Source organism: Glandiceps talaboti, chromosome 2 (assembly GCF_964340395.1).
Source record: "Glandiceps talaboti chromosome 2, keGlaTala1.1, whole genome shotgun sequence".
Classification (NCBI taxonomy): Eukaryota; Metazoa; Hemichordata; class Enteropneusta; family Spengelidae; genus Glandiceps; species Glandiceps talaboti.
In genome coordinates, this window is record NC_135550.1 from 10625988 (window position 1) to 10645675 (window position 19688).

The 19688-nt window shown below is 35.8% G+C and overlaps 2 protein-coding genes across 3 annotated transcripts in view; one reads left to right on the forward strand and one right to left on the reverse strand.

Moving 5' to 3' along the window:
• Positions 1-5439, forward strand: part of LOC144443422 (sphingolipid delta(4)-desaturase DES1-like) — a 140136-nt gene extending 134697 nt beyond the window's left edge. For both annotated transcript variants that reach the window (XM_078132904.1, XM_078132896.1), the window contains exons 2-3: positions 2399-3141; positions 4596-5439. In XM_078132904.1, the coding sequence (XP_077989030.1) occupies positions 2425-3141; positions 4596-4760 (882 nt within the window). In that variant the 5' untranslated portion in view covers positions 2399-2424 and the 3' untranslated portion in view covers positions 4761-5439. The remainder of the gene's footprint in view (positions 1-2398; positions 3142-4595) is intronic.
• A 9563-nt stretch (positions 5440-15002) lies between these two features.
• Positions 15003-19556, reverse strand: LOC144450492 (uncharacterized). Its single transcript, XM_078141129.1, has 7 exons — positions 19274-19556; positions 18145-18269; positions 17525-17608; positions 17033-17145; positions 16136-16390; positions 15907-15972; positions 15003-15632 (listed from the first exon to the last, which is right to left on the reverse strand). Exons 1-7 carry the CDS (start codon positions 19281-19283, stop codon positions 15554-15556), a joined length of 732 nt encoding a protein of 243 aa, XP_077997255.1. The 5' UTR covers positions 19284-19556; the 3' UTR covers positions 15003-15553.
• Positions 19557-19688: the final 132 nt, after the last annotated feature.

The following is a 19688-nucleotide window of genomic DNA, read 5'->3' on the forward strand; positions in this document are numbered from 1 at the left end:
AAGATTTGAACCACAATTGTGCCCTAGTCAACCCAGCTCTAAAACTGCGGACCTGGTAGGATCAAGATTGTAATATGAATGCTTTTAATCCTGTGCACTATAATTTAGGCTGCAATGGATTGTTACATGCTCCCAGGGAGTTGAGGAAGTACACAACTGTAAAAGGCTGTTGTGCCATGATAGGTCAATACCCAGGGGTCATAATTGTAAAGCACTTTAGGCACAGTGTGAGAAAGCATTGTATAAAATCTAACATTAGTATATTGTTATCAGCAATTTTAGAGAAGTGAGTGAAATGTGGACTCATTGACTCCACCTTTCAAGTCTCCCACAGTTATTCACTTCATGATGCTGACATTCACTATTTCATTATATTAGTAAATGCTTACAGTACTATGGCTGAGGATGAAAGGGATTGGGTATTTATTTTGGAATTTTGATTTATAAAACAATTTAATCATTGTGTCTTACTTGAAAAATCAATGTGAAACAAGATAGACCATGTCTGTGTTTGTAACTTAATACATTGCAAACAGCTAAAAAAAATGTGTAAAAAAAATTTGTTAGTGTATGTACAATAACAAATATTTAACATATTTTTCAATCTTTTGCAATGTATTGAGTTACAAACAAGGATTTGGCATAAATTGTTTCATGTTGATTTCTCAAGTAGGAAAACAATTATAAAATTGTTTTATAAATTAAAAAATCCAAAATAAGTACACAATCCTCATCCAATTTATGGCCACTTTTAAATACCAGCCATTTTCCAATGCTGTGAATTATTTGAGTAGCGTGTATGCACTTGTCAAGTTATAATTATTTTATAAACTGGTCAACATCGTTGTGGTATGTCATGTTATAAATGAAAGGGAAAATGCCACAATCAATAATTCAATTAATTGTATTAATTTCATACAATGAAATAAAAATGTCTTCACTATTGTAATGTGTTAATACCTGCTTTTAATCCTAATAGCAAATATAGTTTAGATTATTATAAACAGCCATCATTCTCCGATGTCTATGAAATAACACGGTTATGATTTTATTGCTGTAACACAATAAATTCTATTTCTTATTCAAATTTTTTGCTTGCGAGTATCAATAGAAATAAATAGCGTGATTATTATTTGCATAGATCTTTTAAATTGTAGATTTCGCCAACGTGAATCATTTTCATGTACCATTTAGTCAAGATATTCCAATAAGCACTATAATAATATTTCTTCCAATCAACACTATATTTGTTTTCCTTTTAACAGGAGCATGGACTCCATATTGATTTAGTAGGCAATATAATGAAATAATATTAACATATACCGACCTTTGACCTAGTTTAAATTTAGCATTCTTGTAATAATCAGGGCACTGAAACTAATATTGAATATTGTGACTGGAATAAATTTGTTGAATTGTAAGTCACTGGTAGTGTACATGATCACTACATGTATATGAATGTTTTCTAAATATACAAGGGGAAGCATATCGTATGTAGACTATTGTAGTATAAATAACATGTTAGACTAGTGAGGGTATTATCACAGTTTTACTGGCTAACCAAAGGGTTGGTAAATTTTACCAGTACATTGCGTTATGATGATGTCTGACTCTGAGCCAAAAGGCAAAATTTGACTAGCTGAGGGTAGGGTAAAAAAAGTTTATGATATTACAAAGCACAGTGACATGTTGTATTTATTACACCGACCACTCTTGACTGTCCTCAAATAGTGCCATGGCAGGATGCCAAACAATCTGATTTGATTTAAAACCAATGTAATAAACTGGTGCAATTTCTTTATTTAGCGGTTGTGTTTATATTGTCGTTTGTTGAGACTTAGCACAATAGACACTTCAAATGTGGATGCTAGTTTATGTGTGTGTGAGTAATAATCACCTTACCGACAATAATACAACCCATAGCACCAAAGTAAAGTGCTTTCTGTATGTACCACAATCGTTTATAGCATCCATATCAAGTGTAAAAGTATACTGTTTCATTTGCTAATTGCCCACATTAGAAAGGTCATATGCTATAGGCTTGTAAATAAACCAATTGAAAGAGTATACTTTTACACTTGATATGAATGCTATAAGCGAGTGCAGTACATAGAGAAAGTACTTTACTTCAGTGTTACTTGTTATATTATATGTAAAAGCATTACAGTAATAACATGCTTTAGTTCTTACTATCGGTACTTTTGTAAAATGAAAGGTTGATATAATGTAAGATATTGAAAGTTTCTAGAATGCATACAGTACAATCATCCATGAGAAAGTGACATGTAATATGATGTATGTATACATACACTGAGCTTTATTTTCACTCTCATTATGATGCTAAATGACTTCAAGAAAAGTTTTTTTCATTTGAATTGTTTTCATTTTATTTTTGTAGTTAAATATCCTGAAATCAAAAAGCTGATGGGATGTGATGAGCGGTTAAAATACATCGTCACTGCAATGGTAGTGGTTCAATTGATAGCCTGTTTCCTTGTCAAAGATGCCCCATGGACAGTGGTAGTACTTGCAGCCTACTGTTTCGGTGGAGTTATCAACCATTCCATGACCTTAGCTGTACATGAAATCTCTCACAATTTAGCTTTCGGTCACAGCAAACCCATGCACAACCGCATACTAGGCATATTCGGAAACCTCATCATTGGTGTACCGCAGTCCATAACCTTCAAGAAGTACCATCTTGAACATCACCGGTATCAGGGTGACACTGACCTAGATATGGACATCCCGTCTCAACTTGAAGGCAAGCTGTTCACCAATACGTACACCAAGTGTCTATGGGTGGTGTTACAACCATTATTCTATGCGTTGAGACCACTATTCCTCAATCCTAAACCAGTTTCTACTTTAGAAGTTGTTAACTTTGTTGTTCAGGTCATCTTTGATCTGGCTCTTTGGTATTTCTGGGGTGGCAAAGTGCTGTTTTATCTAATTGGAGGATCACTACTAGCCATGGGACTGCATCCCGTCGCTGGTCATTTTATATCTGAGCACTACATGTTCAAGAAAGGATATGAGACGTACTCATATTATGGACCACTAAATGCTATAACTTTCAACGTTGGTTATCACATGGAGCATCATGATTTTCCCAGTATACCAGGAAGCAGATTACCATTGGTAAGTGACATCCAGTACACTTACTCATTGCAAGTCTCTGGACTTTTTTTACTGCTTATTTGAATAATAATAAAAAAATGTTGACATAAGTGTGTTCTTTTCTCATGTGAAAATAGTGACTTGAGTGAATGATTTCAAACATTTGGGTGAACAAATGCGAGCCCTAATTGCGAGACTACTTGTAACTAGGGAAAAAAACAGGAGAAATGAGGTTGTCTTGGTGTTTCACTCAATCATGGGACACAATGTTTTTTTTTACACATTCACACTCAGACAATTTCAGATGCAAATAAAATAATTATACAGTTGTCATGCACAGTGGGGATCGAGAAGCAGACAAATTACTATGTTGATTATCAGTTGTAAAGTAAACAATTGAGGCCATTAAATTCCATGTGTATATTATCTCAGACTACTTCGTTAGTGGTCTGAGGTATTACACTCATCAGAAGCCTGTTTCTACATGCTATGTGAGCAAATAGCAATGCTTATCACTTTCAATGTGATGGGGGTAAACAATCCTGCTGTGTGCGTTGTGTCTCTGTGTTATTGTTAGTCTGGACGCAGTCCCTCTATCCCCCCCCCCCCCCATTCTGGAAACGCAACAAATTACTTTGTCCGTATCCGCGTTCGGGATAGAGGGACTGTGGACTGTGGAGTTAAATTGTGTCAATCCTTGTTTTAAAAACATTATTTCCCATGAGTGAAACACCAAGGTAACTTCATTTCTCCTGTAATAAAAAAACAACTTGGACATTTTCCTTTACAACATTTGAAATGAACATCAAATTCAAAACATTTTAAGATTATGAGACAAACTAAAGTTCCCAAGCTTGGTGCCAGTCTACTATTACATGACCCCCCAAAAAAACTTTTGTCCTTAATTTATCACTATTAATGTATATTTCATGTATTCTTTTGATAATGTTTGTTAAGCTACAAAAGAGTAATTTTAAATAGAAATATTGCAAAAAGTGTTTATATTTATGAAATGACCTATTTTTAGTGTTTTTACAAATATTTCAAGCTGTGTCACAAGTTCTCAATTTGTAGTAATTTTTAGGGGCTAGAATCATGTGTGTGTGTGTGTGTACATATGTATGTACGTATATGTATGTATGTACGTACGTACTATGTCTGTCTGTATGTATGTATGTATGTATGTATGTATGTATGTATGTATGTATGTACATGTATGTATGTATGTATGTATGTGCGCGCATGCATGCACGTACGTACATACGTACGTATGTATGTATGTTTTAATACGATCAAGTTGACTCATCTATTTCATCATTTCTTTTACTTGCACTCCACTATGGTGGGCAATTAAGTATTAGTACTGTATCTGAGGTGTATCATATTTTGGTAAAAATAAATAACCAACCATTGATTCAAGAACAAAACTTTCCAAAACGTCTAACCACATAACTGATGGGTTTTTTTATTTGTAGGTGAAGAAAATAGCACCTGAATACTATGACAATTTGCCACACCACGATTCCTGGAGTAAAGTAATCTATGATTTCATAACTGATCCTGACATTGGGCCATATGCACGTGTCAAACGGCAAGGTAAAGGAACAGCCAGCAATGGTACAACGTCCAAGGTGGATTAGTGGGTTTCACTCTAAAGATTCTTATTTGGACTTGGTATATTCAATCTTATCATGGCAATTTGTTTTTGTTTGGCTCCTTTGAAACTTGATCTTACTTAATTTAGAGGCCTGCTTAGAAACAAAAAAAAAAAAAAATTATAGGTTTTAAACCAGTTGTCTGGTACGGCAGAGCTATCGAAAACGTTGGTCTAGAACAAGAGAATACTCCTTTTTAGTCCTGATGACTCCACTGGTAAGATAACACTAATGAAAGAATCTGGGATTGAAACCCTGGCCTTTAATATGACTAGAAGGCAAAGAAGCCCATTTTTAGCTCAAGAATTTGTATACCCTATCTTCAATTTTGAAGAGAAATGCGACAGGAACAGCATTCTGAAATATTTGTCAAGTCTTAATTCACTCAGAAGCATAGTAATTTTTCCTTGTATTGAAGAATGTAAAGAACTAAATGAATAACCTGCAGCATGATTGATATGTAAGGTATGTGATGTCACCAATGTCTCGATATACATTTACTTACGACTATAGCTAGGTAGCTGCATTGACTAAAGTCTACAAACACCCATATAAGGGGAACAGTATATACAGATTTTCAAATAACCTTGTGGAATTGAAGTATTAATGGTATTGCAAAAAGAATTTATAGATATCTGAATAGATATACAAATATATCCCGAATGTGTAGGATTTGTGAGTGTTGGGTGGGTGGGTGGGTGGGTGGGTGGGGGGGGACAAATTATGTCAGTTTTGTAAATGAAGCACTAATGAACCACTTGAATTGAGTTGAATTGAACCACTGGGTCTGTTGTCAATGCAATTGCTGAACTTCATTTTCACACTTCTCCAAATTTCAAAAACTTTCACACCTTCAATAACAGCTTCTGTAGTTACTAGTATTTTGATGTGTTTACCATCATCTCAGTAAACAGGTTCATAAGGTTGGAATTTCATGTTTACCATCCTGTTTTTACATTGCATTGATTGTAGTGGTGTGACCGCTACAGTTTTCATCATGGTTTGCATCAAACATAAATGTGATTGTGATCGCAGTTGTGAATGTTCATTTAGGGGGGGAGGGGGTTTTGTCCTAAATAAAATGAACGCTGTCCGTTTATTGAGCTTGTGCGAAATTGTGTGATCGTCCCTTACAAAAGTGAAATTGTGTTTTGTCTATATCATTTGAGATCTTAAAGTACATTTAATTTGTTTTTATATTATTTAGTATGGACTGAGAGAACATGTAACTGTGGAAAACATCTAACAAATGTATTTTGTGTTTACTAGCTGCAGCTGTCACTACATCAATTTATAAGATCACTTTGTGTACTTGCCAAAAAAGTACTTTGGCTATGAAGTACTGGTACTGTTATTTTGATATTCCTAATTTTAATTTCAAATTTTCTTCCACCAAATATATGTTGTTGAGTTAAAAAAAGAACACTTTTATGTATGTGTATATATATATATATATATATATATATATATATATATATATATATATATATATATATATATATATATATATATATATATATATATATATATATATATATATATATATATATATATATATATATATATATATATATATATATATATATAAGAAAATGTGGCCTGTATTAATTTTTTTTTGCGTGGAAAAGAAAAATTAGCGAAATCTTGTCATAATGCATATTGTGACAGTATACTTGTATGTTACACCAGTTATTGTTGTTGTATACCCAGCAGTACTTTGTAGATAAGGCTTAGAAATTCCTTTATTTGTTCTCAAGAAACTTCACTTTTCACATTTTTTTTCACATTCCCAATACTTCAGTTTTAGATGAAAAAAAATTTGTAATGCTCCCCCCTCATATCTCAGTCTGATCCCTTCATCTTTTGGTACAAACATCAGTACTGATTTGATTTGTTTTTTTGAAGTGCAATAATTTTACCATCTTCTGAATTAGTCTATTAATTCTTATTGACTACTCAATGAACAATAAATTTAGATCGATTGCGTGACATTGGTGGCAGTGGTGGGATATTCTTTTCTATAACAGATCTATAAATATTTGGGCTCGGTAAATCCTACACAGAGATAGTCATCCAAGTAAACAGTATAAGGTACAGCAGACTGAAAGATTCGTCGCGTCGTTTCGCTCTCACCAGGCTTTTGTTTGACACGAGACTAGTTACATGCAATAAATTTTGATATTGAAATGTTCAATGACTTGTATGGAATATAGCTAAGCTCAATATGGCACTCAGTGGAATTGAAAGAGGAAATGAGATAAGGACATGTGAGTAACCATTGTTTCATGTCTGGTTTCTGTGGTGCTGATAATGGGACACACAGACGGAAGAACAGCACCCTCACAGTTGATTGTGTAAAGGACAATTATACACATTTAGTTTAATCTTACTTTTAAGGTTATACACAGGGAACCTTGTACATCATAGTGCTGCTAGGAAGAAGAGCACAGCTATGCGCCGGCTGTGTGTATCACAGCCCCATTACAAGGTTATTTTTCTACAGCCCTGGTACATGGTTGTGAAAACTTGAGTATGCCTGCAGCTGCATAGTTGTGGAAGACCACCTCTGTGCCATAACTATTTTGCACATCCCAGTACCAAAGCTGTTTACTGCACACCTAGCACACAGTTGTGCACATACATGTAACAGCTCTGGTGGAATAATACCCTGTAGCAACCCATTTGTTCATATCTGATTAGCATGCTGGTATAGGCTCCCTGTGGGAATACCGCTGTGTTACAGCCATGTTGGCATAGCCGGTGCATAGCTATGGGAAATATCTATGTTACAGCTATGCTCACATAGCTGGTACATGGCTGTGGGGAAAAGCTTGTGTACGTGGATATTATAAAAACCTATGCCGCACTGCTATTTTTAACATTCATGTTACATTGATGTTGTTATACACATCTGTCAAATCTAGGTATGTTACAGCTAGTGTATTGGCCAGAGCTGTTACAGGGATATTGTACACAAAGCTGGTACAGTCCCTGTGGCTCCACTGAGCTGATACAGCTATGTGCACAACCCTGTCCTAGGTATGTGAATGTAACAGGGGTGTGCAAGGTTCCCTGTGTACTGGTACTAATGATAGTACCCGGAGGTTCTGTCATATCATTTTCACCCTTTGTATAGATGAGGTTTTACATGGCGTCATTATACATGTATACCTGTAATATTTAGTAATGTATACCTTCATATATATTATTCTGTAATATACTTAACTAGCATCACAGACGAGATTCTTACTTGTCTGTGCTAGCATGCATAGAAGTTACAGTGTTCAAGACTTCAATATCTCAATGTTTGTTGTTGTTTTTGAATAAAAAATGCTGCTGCTTAATCACTCCATTTGCCATCTTCTTTTTTATACTTGACCACCACCACCACCACCACCTGTCTAGTCACCTTGACTTACACTCTCCAATGTTCATAGCCTAGAACTCAGTCATGTGGGGATTTGGCTCATACCTTTTCCCTATCGCCTAGCATTTTACTAGTTGCATTTTACTAATAATGGAGCTTCGGACAGAAAAAAAGGCACAAATTAATATTGGGCTGAAAAATTTCCCAGTTGTGAGATGACATGAATGGACATTATGAATATTAATGAGTCCATCTCAGTAGACGGGACCAACCAATCACAAAAGGATAGCTTTTATAATGGGACATAGACACCTGAATGTTGAACAAATATCACTCCTGGAAATCCTTATTCATTTGACAAATTTGCTCTTGACCTTGAATATGAGGGTCAAGGTCAAAGGAAAGATTAGAAATACAAAGCTTACCTTTGATATTAAATATGGGTGTAGACACCAGCATGGAGTCGTTTTATATCCAAGTTATCGTACAAAAATGTTTTGACCACGTTGACAATGAAAGTCACGGTGAAAGGTCAAGCTCTCATTACAAAGCTGTCCAAAGATAATGTGGTGGAGGTTAGACACTTGAATCATATCTGAATGTATCAAATTTTTGGAGATAAGAGGCAAAATGTGCTTTTTTATCACAAACAAGGCTGCCATTTTGCTGAACAGGTCAGACTCAAAGTGATGTCCACGGTGAAAAGCCAAGTCATAATTATAACCATCATTACCTAATGTTTGGCTCAAGAAACTATGAAAATAACCAAATTTGGCTATTTGACTCAGGGGTCAAGGTCAATGCATTTAAACAAAGCTCATCTTTAATAATATCGGTGTAGGCACATGAATGGTGTCTCTATGCATTACACCTCCAAAGTCATGATGCAAATTATCAAATTTTACATTTGGCCTTTTTTGATTTGATTGCAAAAGAAAGTGAGATGTGCATTTGTCTCACATAGTATGTGATATATTAGCTTTGTACCAAGTTTGGTTGAAATCAGTTGGTGCATGCCACAGATATGAGAGTAAACACACACACACATACAGAACCCAATGTCATAGCCCCCTCCGGGTGGTGCAAATAGGGGCTACATACAGCCTGGTTCAGGAGTATTTCACAAAAAGACCCCGCCCTGTCCATTGTTGAATCAGCCTGGTTCAGGAGTGTTTTGCACAAAGACCTTGCCCTGTCCATTGTTAACCCAAACAATAAATCATACACCATGCTCAATAAATAAAGTTTCTGTATTGGTAGTTATAACCTGTATCTGGTGCACCAAGTAGATTCCCACAGGGAAGGAGTCTTAACAGACGTCTGTCTTCTGTTTCTTCTTCCTTACCATGTGTACTTGCTATTAAGTTGTTACTGTCTTATACCTTCATTGTTGTTGGTGTTAGAGGTCAATTCTTGATTTCATCAATTATTTGTGACTACAATATATGAACTCTTGGTAAATACACTTGAGACATACTTGACAAGATGTCCAAGTAAATATATTACACCCTTTTTTTATTACTCTCAGGGACTGTATACGTACATGCTTTCACCTGTACTGTCACTATTTGGAAAGAGAGCAGTTGTAATGGGCGTTTTGTTTTCAATTAAATGATTTACATTTAACAAACAGTTACTGAAGTATGTGGTGTATGCCATATCCACCCACCAACTAACTGTTACTGGCACAGAACAAGTAGAACAGCGCCCTCAGTGAATAACTACTTCAGAGGATTCTTTGTATTTGTTACAGGTTTTCTAGTGTTAACACTTTGTCAACACTTGGAGGGTACTACATACAATGTATATGTCTCTGAACTTTTTCTTCAACTTAGTTTCTACAATTTTGTTCTGGTATAATTTTGTACAATAACATAGTATCCACACACATGGACACAGAACTATGACAGGAAGAAGATATGGGGTTTGATGAAGCTCCGAGATAGTATAAACCTGCATATTTTCACGACTAGAAAATTTTGCGATTTTACAGTCTTCATGTAGTTCACAAAGATTAATTTTCACTAATAACCATACTGGTACATTGCATTATGCAGAAATATATATTTTCGCATTTTTGTTTTGTAGTGAAATTAGCGAAAATAAATCTTACGCGAACATTTCCAGGTTTACAGTAACCAAATATTCCAAGGGGTACAGGCCGAGTTTACGCATACATATTCCGAGTTTAATTTTTTTGCTGCACATCTGAAAGATACTCGCAGTATTCTACTTACTAAAGGTATACTTAACTGCCACTTTCAATTGACTCACTCAAATCTGGTATCAAGATATAACTGATAAGAAGGATTCAATAACATTATTTTTTTACAGGCATAATAAAATGTTGAGGAAAACCTACTATGTAATCTCAACTGTTCCAATAACACCAGAAGACGGCATGCATTGATATTGGACTAGGTTTTCTGTATTTTCACCAGTGAGTAAAAGGTTTATAAACTCAGCTTGTGTCACTATAAAACTGGAGTGCATGCATGGAAAGTGTGGACAAATAGAACCATGGCTGGGTAAGAGGACATAAAGTTACAATGTAGATAGAAAACTGACTGAAATACATAGAGAACTGCCTGCATGGTGCATTCTCACAAACCATGCAGAACTGCTATTTATTCCGCGACACTGCGAAATAACACCTGTTGACGCCATACTTTGGTCGGTGTCGTAAAAGAGGCCATGGTTTGCGAAGATGGCATGGCGTGACTACATTTGAATTTGAATGGACCACTTTAGTATATAATTTTGCAAAGGTGGACAATGATGAAAGTTGCCAACAGACATCTCTTGTTGCCAGGACAAATCAGTATCAATGTAAGCGTGACCTTATTTTTGTTATGTTTCTCATTACTTTTCATGGCAACCATGGGTCGAGAGGATGCCATTTCACAAAATATTAAAGGGTAGACGAAACTAAAAATATTTTTATTTTGATGCCAGACCTTAAAATTTGGGTCGGTCGGATATGAGAAACAGAAAGAAAAAAAGGGTCACTCTAATGTGTATACACTGTGTTGAAGATATCAACTATACACAGATACAAATATTATGCAGTCTGTCATACCCAAAACCATACTACCTCATTCTTGCAAACCAGAACTATTATTACTTCTGCGACACTGTGAAATAACGAGACTGTGTGGTTTGCAACAATGTACTTACTGTTTTGCCAGTAAAATGGTATAATGACAAAATATTTTTTACGACATGAAGTCCATAGGCAGGCTACATCAACATGTTTTGTTTTTTTATTATCGAAAGGAAAGCAAAGTTTTGTGATACAAAAATACATGTTTCCAAAGATAAATGTTCCTTGTATCAAAACCATGAAGGATATAGTCTCCCTTACAAACAGAAGTAGGACTATCTTAAAAAACTGGAAATGCTTCCTATTGCTTTGAATGCATCACATCAACACCCGCGGCAGTCATTTCAAAACACTGTATTTCTCTTATCTAATCACATAAAATTAAAGAACATGGCAGTAATATTGGAATGTACTTAAAGATAATGCTCCTGAAGTTGAACAACTAACAAAATGCTCAGCTGAATGTTATAAATATGAACGTACAAAAACGTATCTGTAAACTCAAATCTCTAATACTTTTTACCCTGATATCACTTTTAACTTTAAATTTCGAACAAGATCTATGCTGTGATTATGCCAAGACTGAAAACTTGCACAGAATCTCATAGAAGTAGCAGTCAAATACAGAAAGTGTGAAGAACAAAGATATTTTGGTAAATGTGATGTTGTCACTAGAGGTTTTCCCATAAACCCATGCAGGAAACCCCCAAACATATTTCAAGTGCAGTAGGGGGAGTGGCGCTTCCTTACAAAATTTGAAAGTAAGTTACCAAGGTGTCATGTTATCATTCAAAACCCTCATGCAAGTTGACAGCAGTGACAAATACAGGTAAACGACTTCTCCTTTAAAAGCGTCACTGACAGTTCACTAAATTGCATCGAGGAAAGACTTTTAGAATGTATTCAAAATATATGGAAAATATATGGTTGCTTTACAAATTCGACAGGCAACACAGCTTTTTGCATCTCAAATCTTTGTAATGAAGTATTTCTATCAAACAAACAAACAGACACAGTATATTTTGAACAATTCAACATCAGTTGATTTCGTAAATAGTGGCAGTCACTGATGATGGTTTGTGTTTGTAATGAGACAATCTGACAAAAAAATGTGTCTACGGCTACAGCAATTTGCAGAAAGCACTGTATTGCCAAATCAACTTGTGAAAATCACTACATATAAAAATAGTAACTTATAATACTGACCTGGGGAATAAAATTGCACACACTGAAATATATGTAAAGGGCAATTGTTTAACCAACAAGAAATCTATCCTATACATTATCACCTGTCTTTAGGGCCTGTTATTTTTAACAGACTGGGTGGGTCAATGCTTTGAAGTTGTAAATAAACCCCCCTCCCATTATTAAGAGTAACTTGCCGCTTACACCTATGAAATCATTATTTGTAAATTATTTTGGTATATGTACTCTTCAAGATACTTCTGACCCCCCCCCCCATAAAAGTGACGTATCCCTTAAAATCCAAAATCCTTACTTGAAATGACTTTGGTTCTAATGCATACTGTATACATTTCTTCACAGGGGAGGTAATACTGTATGTTAGCGCTGCTGATAACTCTATAAAACTTAAATTTCCTAATGGTGATGCCAAAAAATCAGATGAACGCATCACAATTAACACATCAAATAGCACCATATTATTGTGTATACTGCAAACGCTATATTAATCTCATTGGCAATGGTGTAATTTCATGTTTGGAATGTCAGGATACTGTAATATTTTGAAAACCCACTAAGTTAAGTAGAATCACTTGTAAAAACTTTGAAAACTGAGGTAGATTTCTATCAATATTGACAGTTAAAGGTTCAACCCTGTAGAAGTATAAAACAATTCCCCAAATACTAATATGTAGGGGGATGAAGACTAAATATGTAAAACATATCAAATATTCTGATTGTATATCAGACTGGCACCAATATGGCCCAAATTATTGATGAGCATCACATGCTGGGACACACCCGATGCCCTCCTCCCTAAGACAATTTCTCTGTTCCTGACACCATTATAAGTACTCCATAATTACTGTAGTTCAAAAGGTCACCAAATATCAACCAGAATCAGTCTGGATATGAAAATGGGATCTTCTAGTTTTTGACATCAGAAAATGTACAATCAGTGCTTTTGTTAAGGATTGGTAAGCACGTAAAATCTACAGAGGTTTCCCAAACAAAATTATGGCAGATTGTATGAGAAGCTATGCAACTTTTATCCCCCAACCTTGGCAAAAACACTGATGATGATGAAGACTTGAATATCACGCACTCTATGATGACACAGACTTAGATATCACACAATAGCACCAGATATTAGGACATCTACTTCTTCTTACACATGGATCATATTAGCAAACCGTGGACGTTCCTGTGAATCAAAGTTTGTAATTGAAACATGATATTACACATTTTCTAGCAATTGAGAGACGTGTTCTACACATACTGTACTATTTTAACCAGCACTGAACAGTGGAATGTACTACAGACTTATCTACACACAACACAATTTAGCCAGCACTGATCAGTGGAATGTACTACAGACTTATCTACACACAACACAATTTAGCCAGCACTGATCAGTGGAATGTACTACAGACTTATCTACACACAACACAATTTAGCCAGCACTGATCAGTGGCAAATGCTGCATGCTACTAATTTCTCTGCATGCTAAACAGCTATGTTCCATAAATATGTTACATACAGGTTTCTATGCACACTGCATAATTAGCTAACACAATAAATGTCACTATTAAAATATAAAAATATACGTTACACAGGTTTCTACGCACACTGCACAATTTAGTTTGCACAGTTCAGTGGAGTACCTGACAGCCAACACTCACTTGAAATACAGGTTTTGACCACACAAATTATGCATGACAATATATATTCGTTCGCAAACACTTAATCAATGCTTACCATTTGTGCACTCATTCTGGGATTTGTGGCTTTCCATCTATCTTCCAGCACCAGTTCTGGCCTGCTGAACAAATTACAGAGTTAGTTACAATGCAAGTTTCTTTGATTGACTCAACATCTTTTGAGACTTTCCATAGTGTAATATAAGAAACATCTGCATATTTCTTTCTTCATGGAAAACATGACTGCCTGCTTTAACTTTGATCAGAATCCAAACATAAAACCATTTCACCATGATAGCGAAATCATGCACATTAGTCAACACACGAATGAAACTATATAAAGTATATACGACTACGTCAAAGATAGAGGAGAGACTTTGTTATTTGAATCTTTACTATTTTGAGCTAACAGCCTTTTTTAGTTAACAGAGATAACCATCTTCATGATGTTTTTTTTTCTTAACTTAGCAGCAACAATACGTTGACAGAACGGTCTTGGCATAATTCTCCAGCTATTTCAAAGACGACAGTTTACATTTGAACGGTCAGTTACAAAATGACCACAAAAAAATTCAATGCAACCCGGCAGCAAAAGTGATGCAAAGCAATTTTTATTCCAAGCATTTTGCATGTGAACGCACGAGATAGACAAAGTCGTTCCGATTACTCGAAGACCGACATTTGCACGAGCTCCTTGAAGACCACGTAAAAAGGTTAAACTGACCTGATTGTTTACCAGTCAAATTTGTTCATGATTTACATGTATACAGATATATGCCATGGTTATTCTTTTCTCATGCCGCCTTATACTGTCCATCGGAGCGATATTGGACTTACCCGTGACAATGCAACAACAGGAGCAGCATGTACAACATTCGACCGGATTTATTCTTCAGCTAATGCATCTTTTGCCGTCTCCTAGCCACGAGCAGGAGTTCATGTAACAGTCAACACACGTCTCTTGATACGATCTCATTCACAAATCGTGTACCGATACAAAAACTGCATTTCTAAGTCAAATAACTTGAATTTATTTAAAACAAATACCAACACGAAACATCAGCTTCACGAGATTGTAAGAAAGACAACCGACACATATGCATAGTTCCGCTAAATACAAAAAATTTCTACAAGTTGTACGATACATTCACTGATATTACAATAACAGTTGACCGGCACCGGATCTCAATACAGGATAATGGTGTCTACGTAATCGACATACAACAGAGCTATATATGAATACAAAATAAGTCTAGTCTGGGATGATCACTAAATACTTGATTTTTTTCTCTGTCCTTTCAACACATCAAAATTTGCACCAAAGTTCTTAAAAATAGAAATGATTCTAGCGTTCAAAAGTCCTAGTAAGACAGATGCATCTTCCATGACGTTTCACACGCTTCCCTCGATTTCCAACATGGCTGCTTTAATATACGTGGTTTCGCGGTGGCAATGGTGGTGGTCCGCGAAGACTACGAGGCGGGGGACTCAGACGACTCGGATAGCTGGAAGGGATGTGCAGTAGAAAGTGCTTTAAATTAAGATCATAATGCTTTGAATTTCACGTATCATCAAACAATAATGTTGAATTTCACATTGAAAAGTATACACTTCTTACGATAGAAGGAACATCGTTTATTCACTGGTGTATTTCGAGAATTGATAAGTTGGAGATGTAAAATATTTATGGATTAACTTATATCTACGTATCACGCACGATCAGACTTGCATCACTGTTCAGTTTTTTTTCCTAGACAAACTTTTTTTGTATGAACTTACCTCCTTGGTGGAAAATCCAGGTATGGATCACGTGGTCGTGGTGGAACAGGTGGTCTTTCATAGAAACTACACAAACAATAATAATGTAAGAAAAATATAAATATTTCTCACAAATATAAATACTTTTCATGGACATGCCAAAAAACAATGAAAAATACACAATTACTTTTGAGTACATAGGCATCAAATCAGACTTTTTTTTCATTCAAAAAGCTGAACAAGAACTTACCCTGGTTCAACGGGTCTTCTGGGGTATGGAGGTGGTGATGGGTAACGACTTCTGATAGGACTTCTACTACGACTTCTATAATACTCTGGGTAATCAGGTGGTCTTCTGTACATGTCATACATACGATGATCCCTGTCATAGTCTGGTGGTGGCAATTCACGTCGTGGTGGTGGAGGGTAGTCCCAGTATCTATCACGTGGTGGTGGTCCGTACCTATCCCTTTCCCGATCTCTGTCTCTTCCTCGGTCTCTACCCCTGTCATCAAACAAAAGTCAGTGTTACTTCTCGTACTGGGAAAACCATGACAAAGCCATGATGGTTGACATTGACAGTTGTTGGCATCATTTCACACATTACATCATCTACTAGTATGGTATTTGGAAATTGGAGAAACCGTTACAATGGACCTCAGTAAGTTGCAAGTGGCAGAGTCCATTGGAACACCCCATGACTTATTGAGGATTGCGAATTAGTGAGGTGTTAAATGATATATTTACATATGTATGAACACCATTGCTCACTGGGTATAGAATCAGGGATAACTTTCTGGGAACAGAACTGTACACTCCTATAAATGAGAACCCAAAGCCTTATACTTTAATTTATCATTGTAACAACATGTAATTGGTAGTGACTTGGTTTTAAACCTCCATATAGTAATAAAAGAGCAAAACTCTCGTGTAATTTCTGAGCACCCCTTGATATATAAGAAAATCTTACTCCAAACTACTGCAAATGTGGTACCAAACAGCCACAAGACTAAGATTATCCCTTCCTGCTCTCTAACTGACCTATGAAGCAAGCATTAACAGGTTTCTAAGCCCACTTTTATCATAACAATTCTAAGGAGAACAGACTGTCACCACCTCATTTAAATGGAGAAAGACACAAACTTACCCTCTGCTGTCTACTCTGGGACAATCACGGGACCAATGTCCTTGTCTGCCACATCTGAAACACTCTCCTTTGCTGCCCATACCTGGTGTCTTGTGTACTCTGCTTGTTGACATCTGTAAGATTGGCAAATTTATCATGGATTTACTACAGCTCCTAAGTACTCTTGTTTGTCTATTTTTAACTCATATTGATCAGTAGATGTTGCCATTGATTACACCACTTCTTGTAATTTTATAATCCCACACAATATTTACAGACAGTATTTTCAAGAGTGTGTTTGCAAAACTTTGAAAAGTGGTTTTGAATGATCTTTCAGACTGCATGTTGTTTGATATCAAGCAATTAATTTAAGTCGTTATAGCACAAATGAAAAGAAACACACTTTCATTCATCAGACAACGCTTTCCTAATATTGTACGTCATAGAATCACTGAAGGCCTAAGAGACGCTGTACGAATCAAAGTTACATGTTGTAAAGGATGCTTTCATTACCTGCACTTTCATATTTGTTCCCATGAATTCTTTGGAATTTAGAGCATCCATTGCCTCTTTCGCTTCAGATTCTTTAGCCATATGCTATGGAAAAAATAATAACATTAAACAAATCCAGTGTCAGTCAAAAACAAAACAGCAAGTCTATTTTCACAGAGGTGCACATTTACTCCCCTCTAAAGCACATTTAATTCACAACTATCAGCAGTTTTATGCAAACATTTCTTCTTAGTCACATTGATACAAACACTTTCATCGTCCAAATAAGACTGAAATCAATCAGACATGACAAAACGTGCAAACTTTCAAAGCCTCTCATATAATATTCACAGGAACTTTCTGCTGTTCTGAAATCTGCATTTGTTTTGTACAAACTTTAAAGAGATGGTTTATCACATGATGGTGGAGACATCCACGAGTTTGGTCAAATATACAGCAGTAATTCCTAGCCCAGAGCCAGAGACTTGTCTTGACGTGACTATCTAAATAAGAGATTATAAAACCAAGACAAGTCTCTGGGCTAAATAATTCAATGTTGTAGTGAATTCCAAAGGCCAAAACAAGTCACATGAAGAGATAAGAATAATATAAACTAAATAAAACTGCATACAAATACTTACCACAAAGCCATAATTTTTAATGACATCACACTCTGTTACTTTTCCATATTTTTCAAAAAGCTCTCTCAAATCTCGGTCTTGCACACTCTTGGAGAGGTTTCCCACGAACAGCTTTGTCATGTTTCCTGAAAAAGATACAAGCATTTTTTTTCATTCAACAACCTTTTTATTGGAATGATGGGAAACACTTGGTAGATGACCGATGCATATATTTGGGAACTATCCTTCTGGTCCCATGGCATTCAATGAGATTTTCAGATCATAAGTACCATTAATTCATAAATGGTATGATCTTAGTGATATTCAATGTGTGACATAAAGTACTAGCATTGTAAGCATGACAAAGAAAGCAATATTTCGTACTAGCTGTGAGTGTCAGATACATGTAAGCCACACATGTAGCTTTACACTTTCATGTAGGGCCTGTGGATAAGCTCAGTAAGTTTTGTGAACATGCTTCAGTTAGTAATTTACTAGTCACTACTGCTGTTTACACTCACACTTCTACTGGAGGCTACTTTCAATTTTACATTTTGCAAGTTGACAGAAATGCTGCAGTGCAAACACACGGGTTTGTAACCCAACTTCCAAGTCTTTGTGCGTGTGTGTTTGTAACCCAACTTCCAAGTCTTTGTGCCTCTATCAGAATATTTGACAACTGAGATTACTTTACAGTAAATCAATATAAACAGTAGGCGTTGGTTTTGCAGTGAACATTACAGGGAAAGTACTACTGTCTAGTATTTTCTTGATGATGTACCAAAATTGAAAATTGTACACGCACACACACACACACAGACAGACACACACACACATGTTGGCGGAAATAGGGCTGTGGAGCATGCATAGCTGTATTCTATCATTCATTCTACCAATGTAGTGTTTGTAATTTTAGTAATTGCTTATGCACAGGTCGTAAAAATATGTGCATAAATTTTAATAGCAAACAGTGCCCATCAATCATCATGGCGTCGTATCGAAAACAATAGCAAACTAGCAATACCCCTTTTTCGTGCGACTTCAAAGCTGTATGATTTGAAATTGGAGACTGTATAATCCAAAACTTAGCAGTAGCACTAATAGTAACTTGAGTAAAAAGCTGGAAACTATATACTAAAATCCACTTTACCTGACTTCATCACGCGTTAACGCTGGGTACGGATACGTAGAGAGATACGCGGCTGCGCCGTTTGTTCTCGATGCAAGGCTCCAGTCGACAGTCCCAGAATGTATGTGGTTTTCTCTTGTTTCCCAAAGTGAAATGGTTTGTTGCTTGTCTCCGTCGAAGTAATAATCTTCAAAACTTACAACTACTATTCAATTGTGGCGCATACGTTGTGGTAAATATTACACAAATTGGAAATCACTTCGCACTAAAAATGACACGCGGACACAGGATCTTGAAAGGACGCTTACTATGGATTGGCAATCAATTATACAATGTCCAGGTTTCGTCTGAATTTGCATAATTTCATATGTATTTTGTCATGTTTTCTTTGATATATCTTCAGATATTATACATTAAATTGTTTAAATTTTTAATA

Coding starts and splice junctions, on each gene's coding strand:
- LOC144450492 (XM_078141129.1), bottom strand. Junction 16,391..17,032: donor CCCAGAGTAGACAGCAGAGG/GTAAGTTTGTGT, acceptor GTTTGATGACAG/GGGTAGAGACCGAGGAAGAG. Junction 15,973..16,135: donor AGAAGACCCGTTGAACCAGG/GTAAGTTCTTGT, acceptor TTGTTTGTGTAG/TTTCTATGAAAGACCACCTG.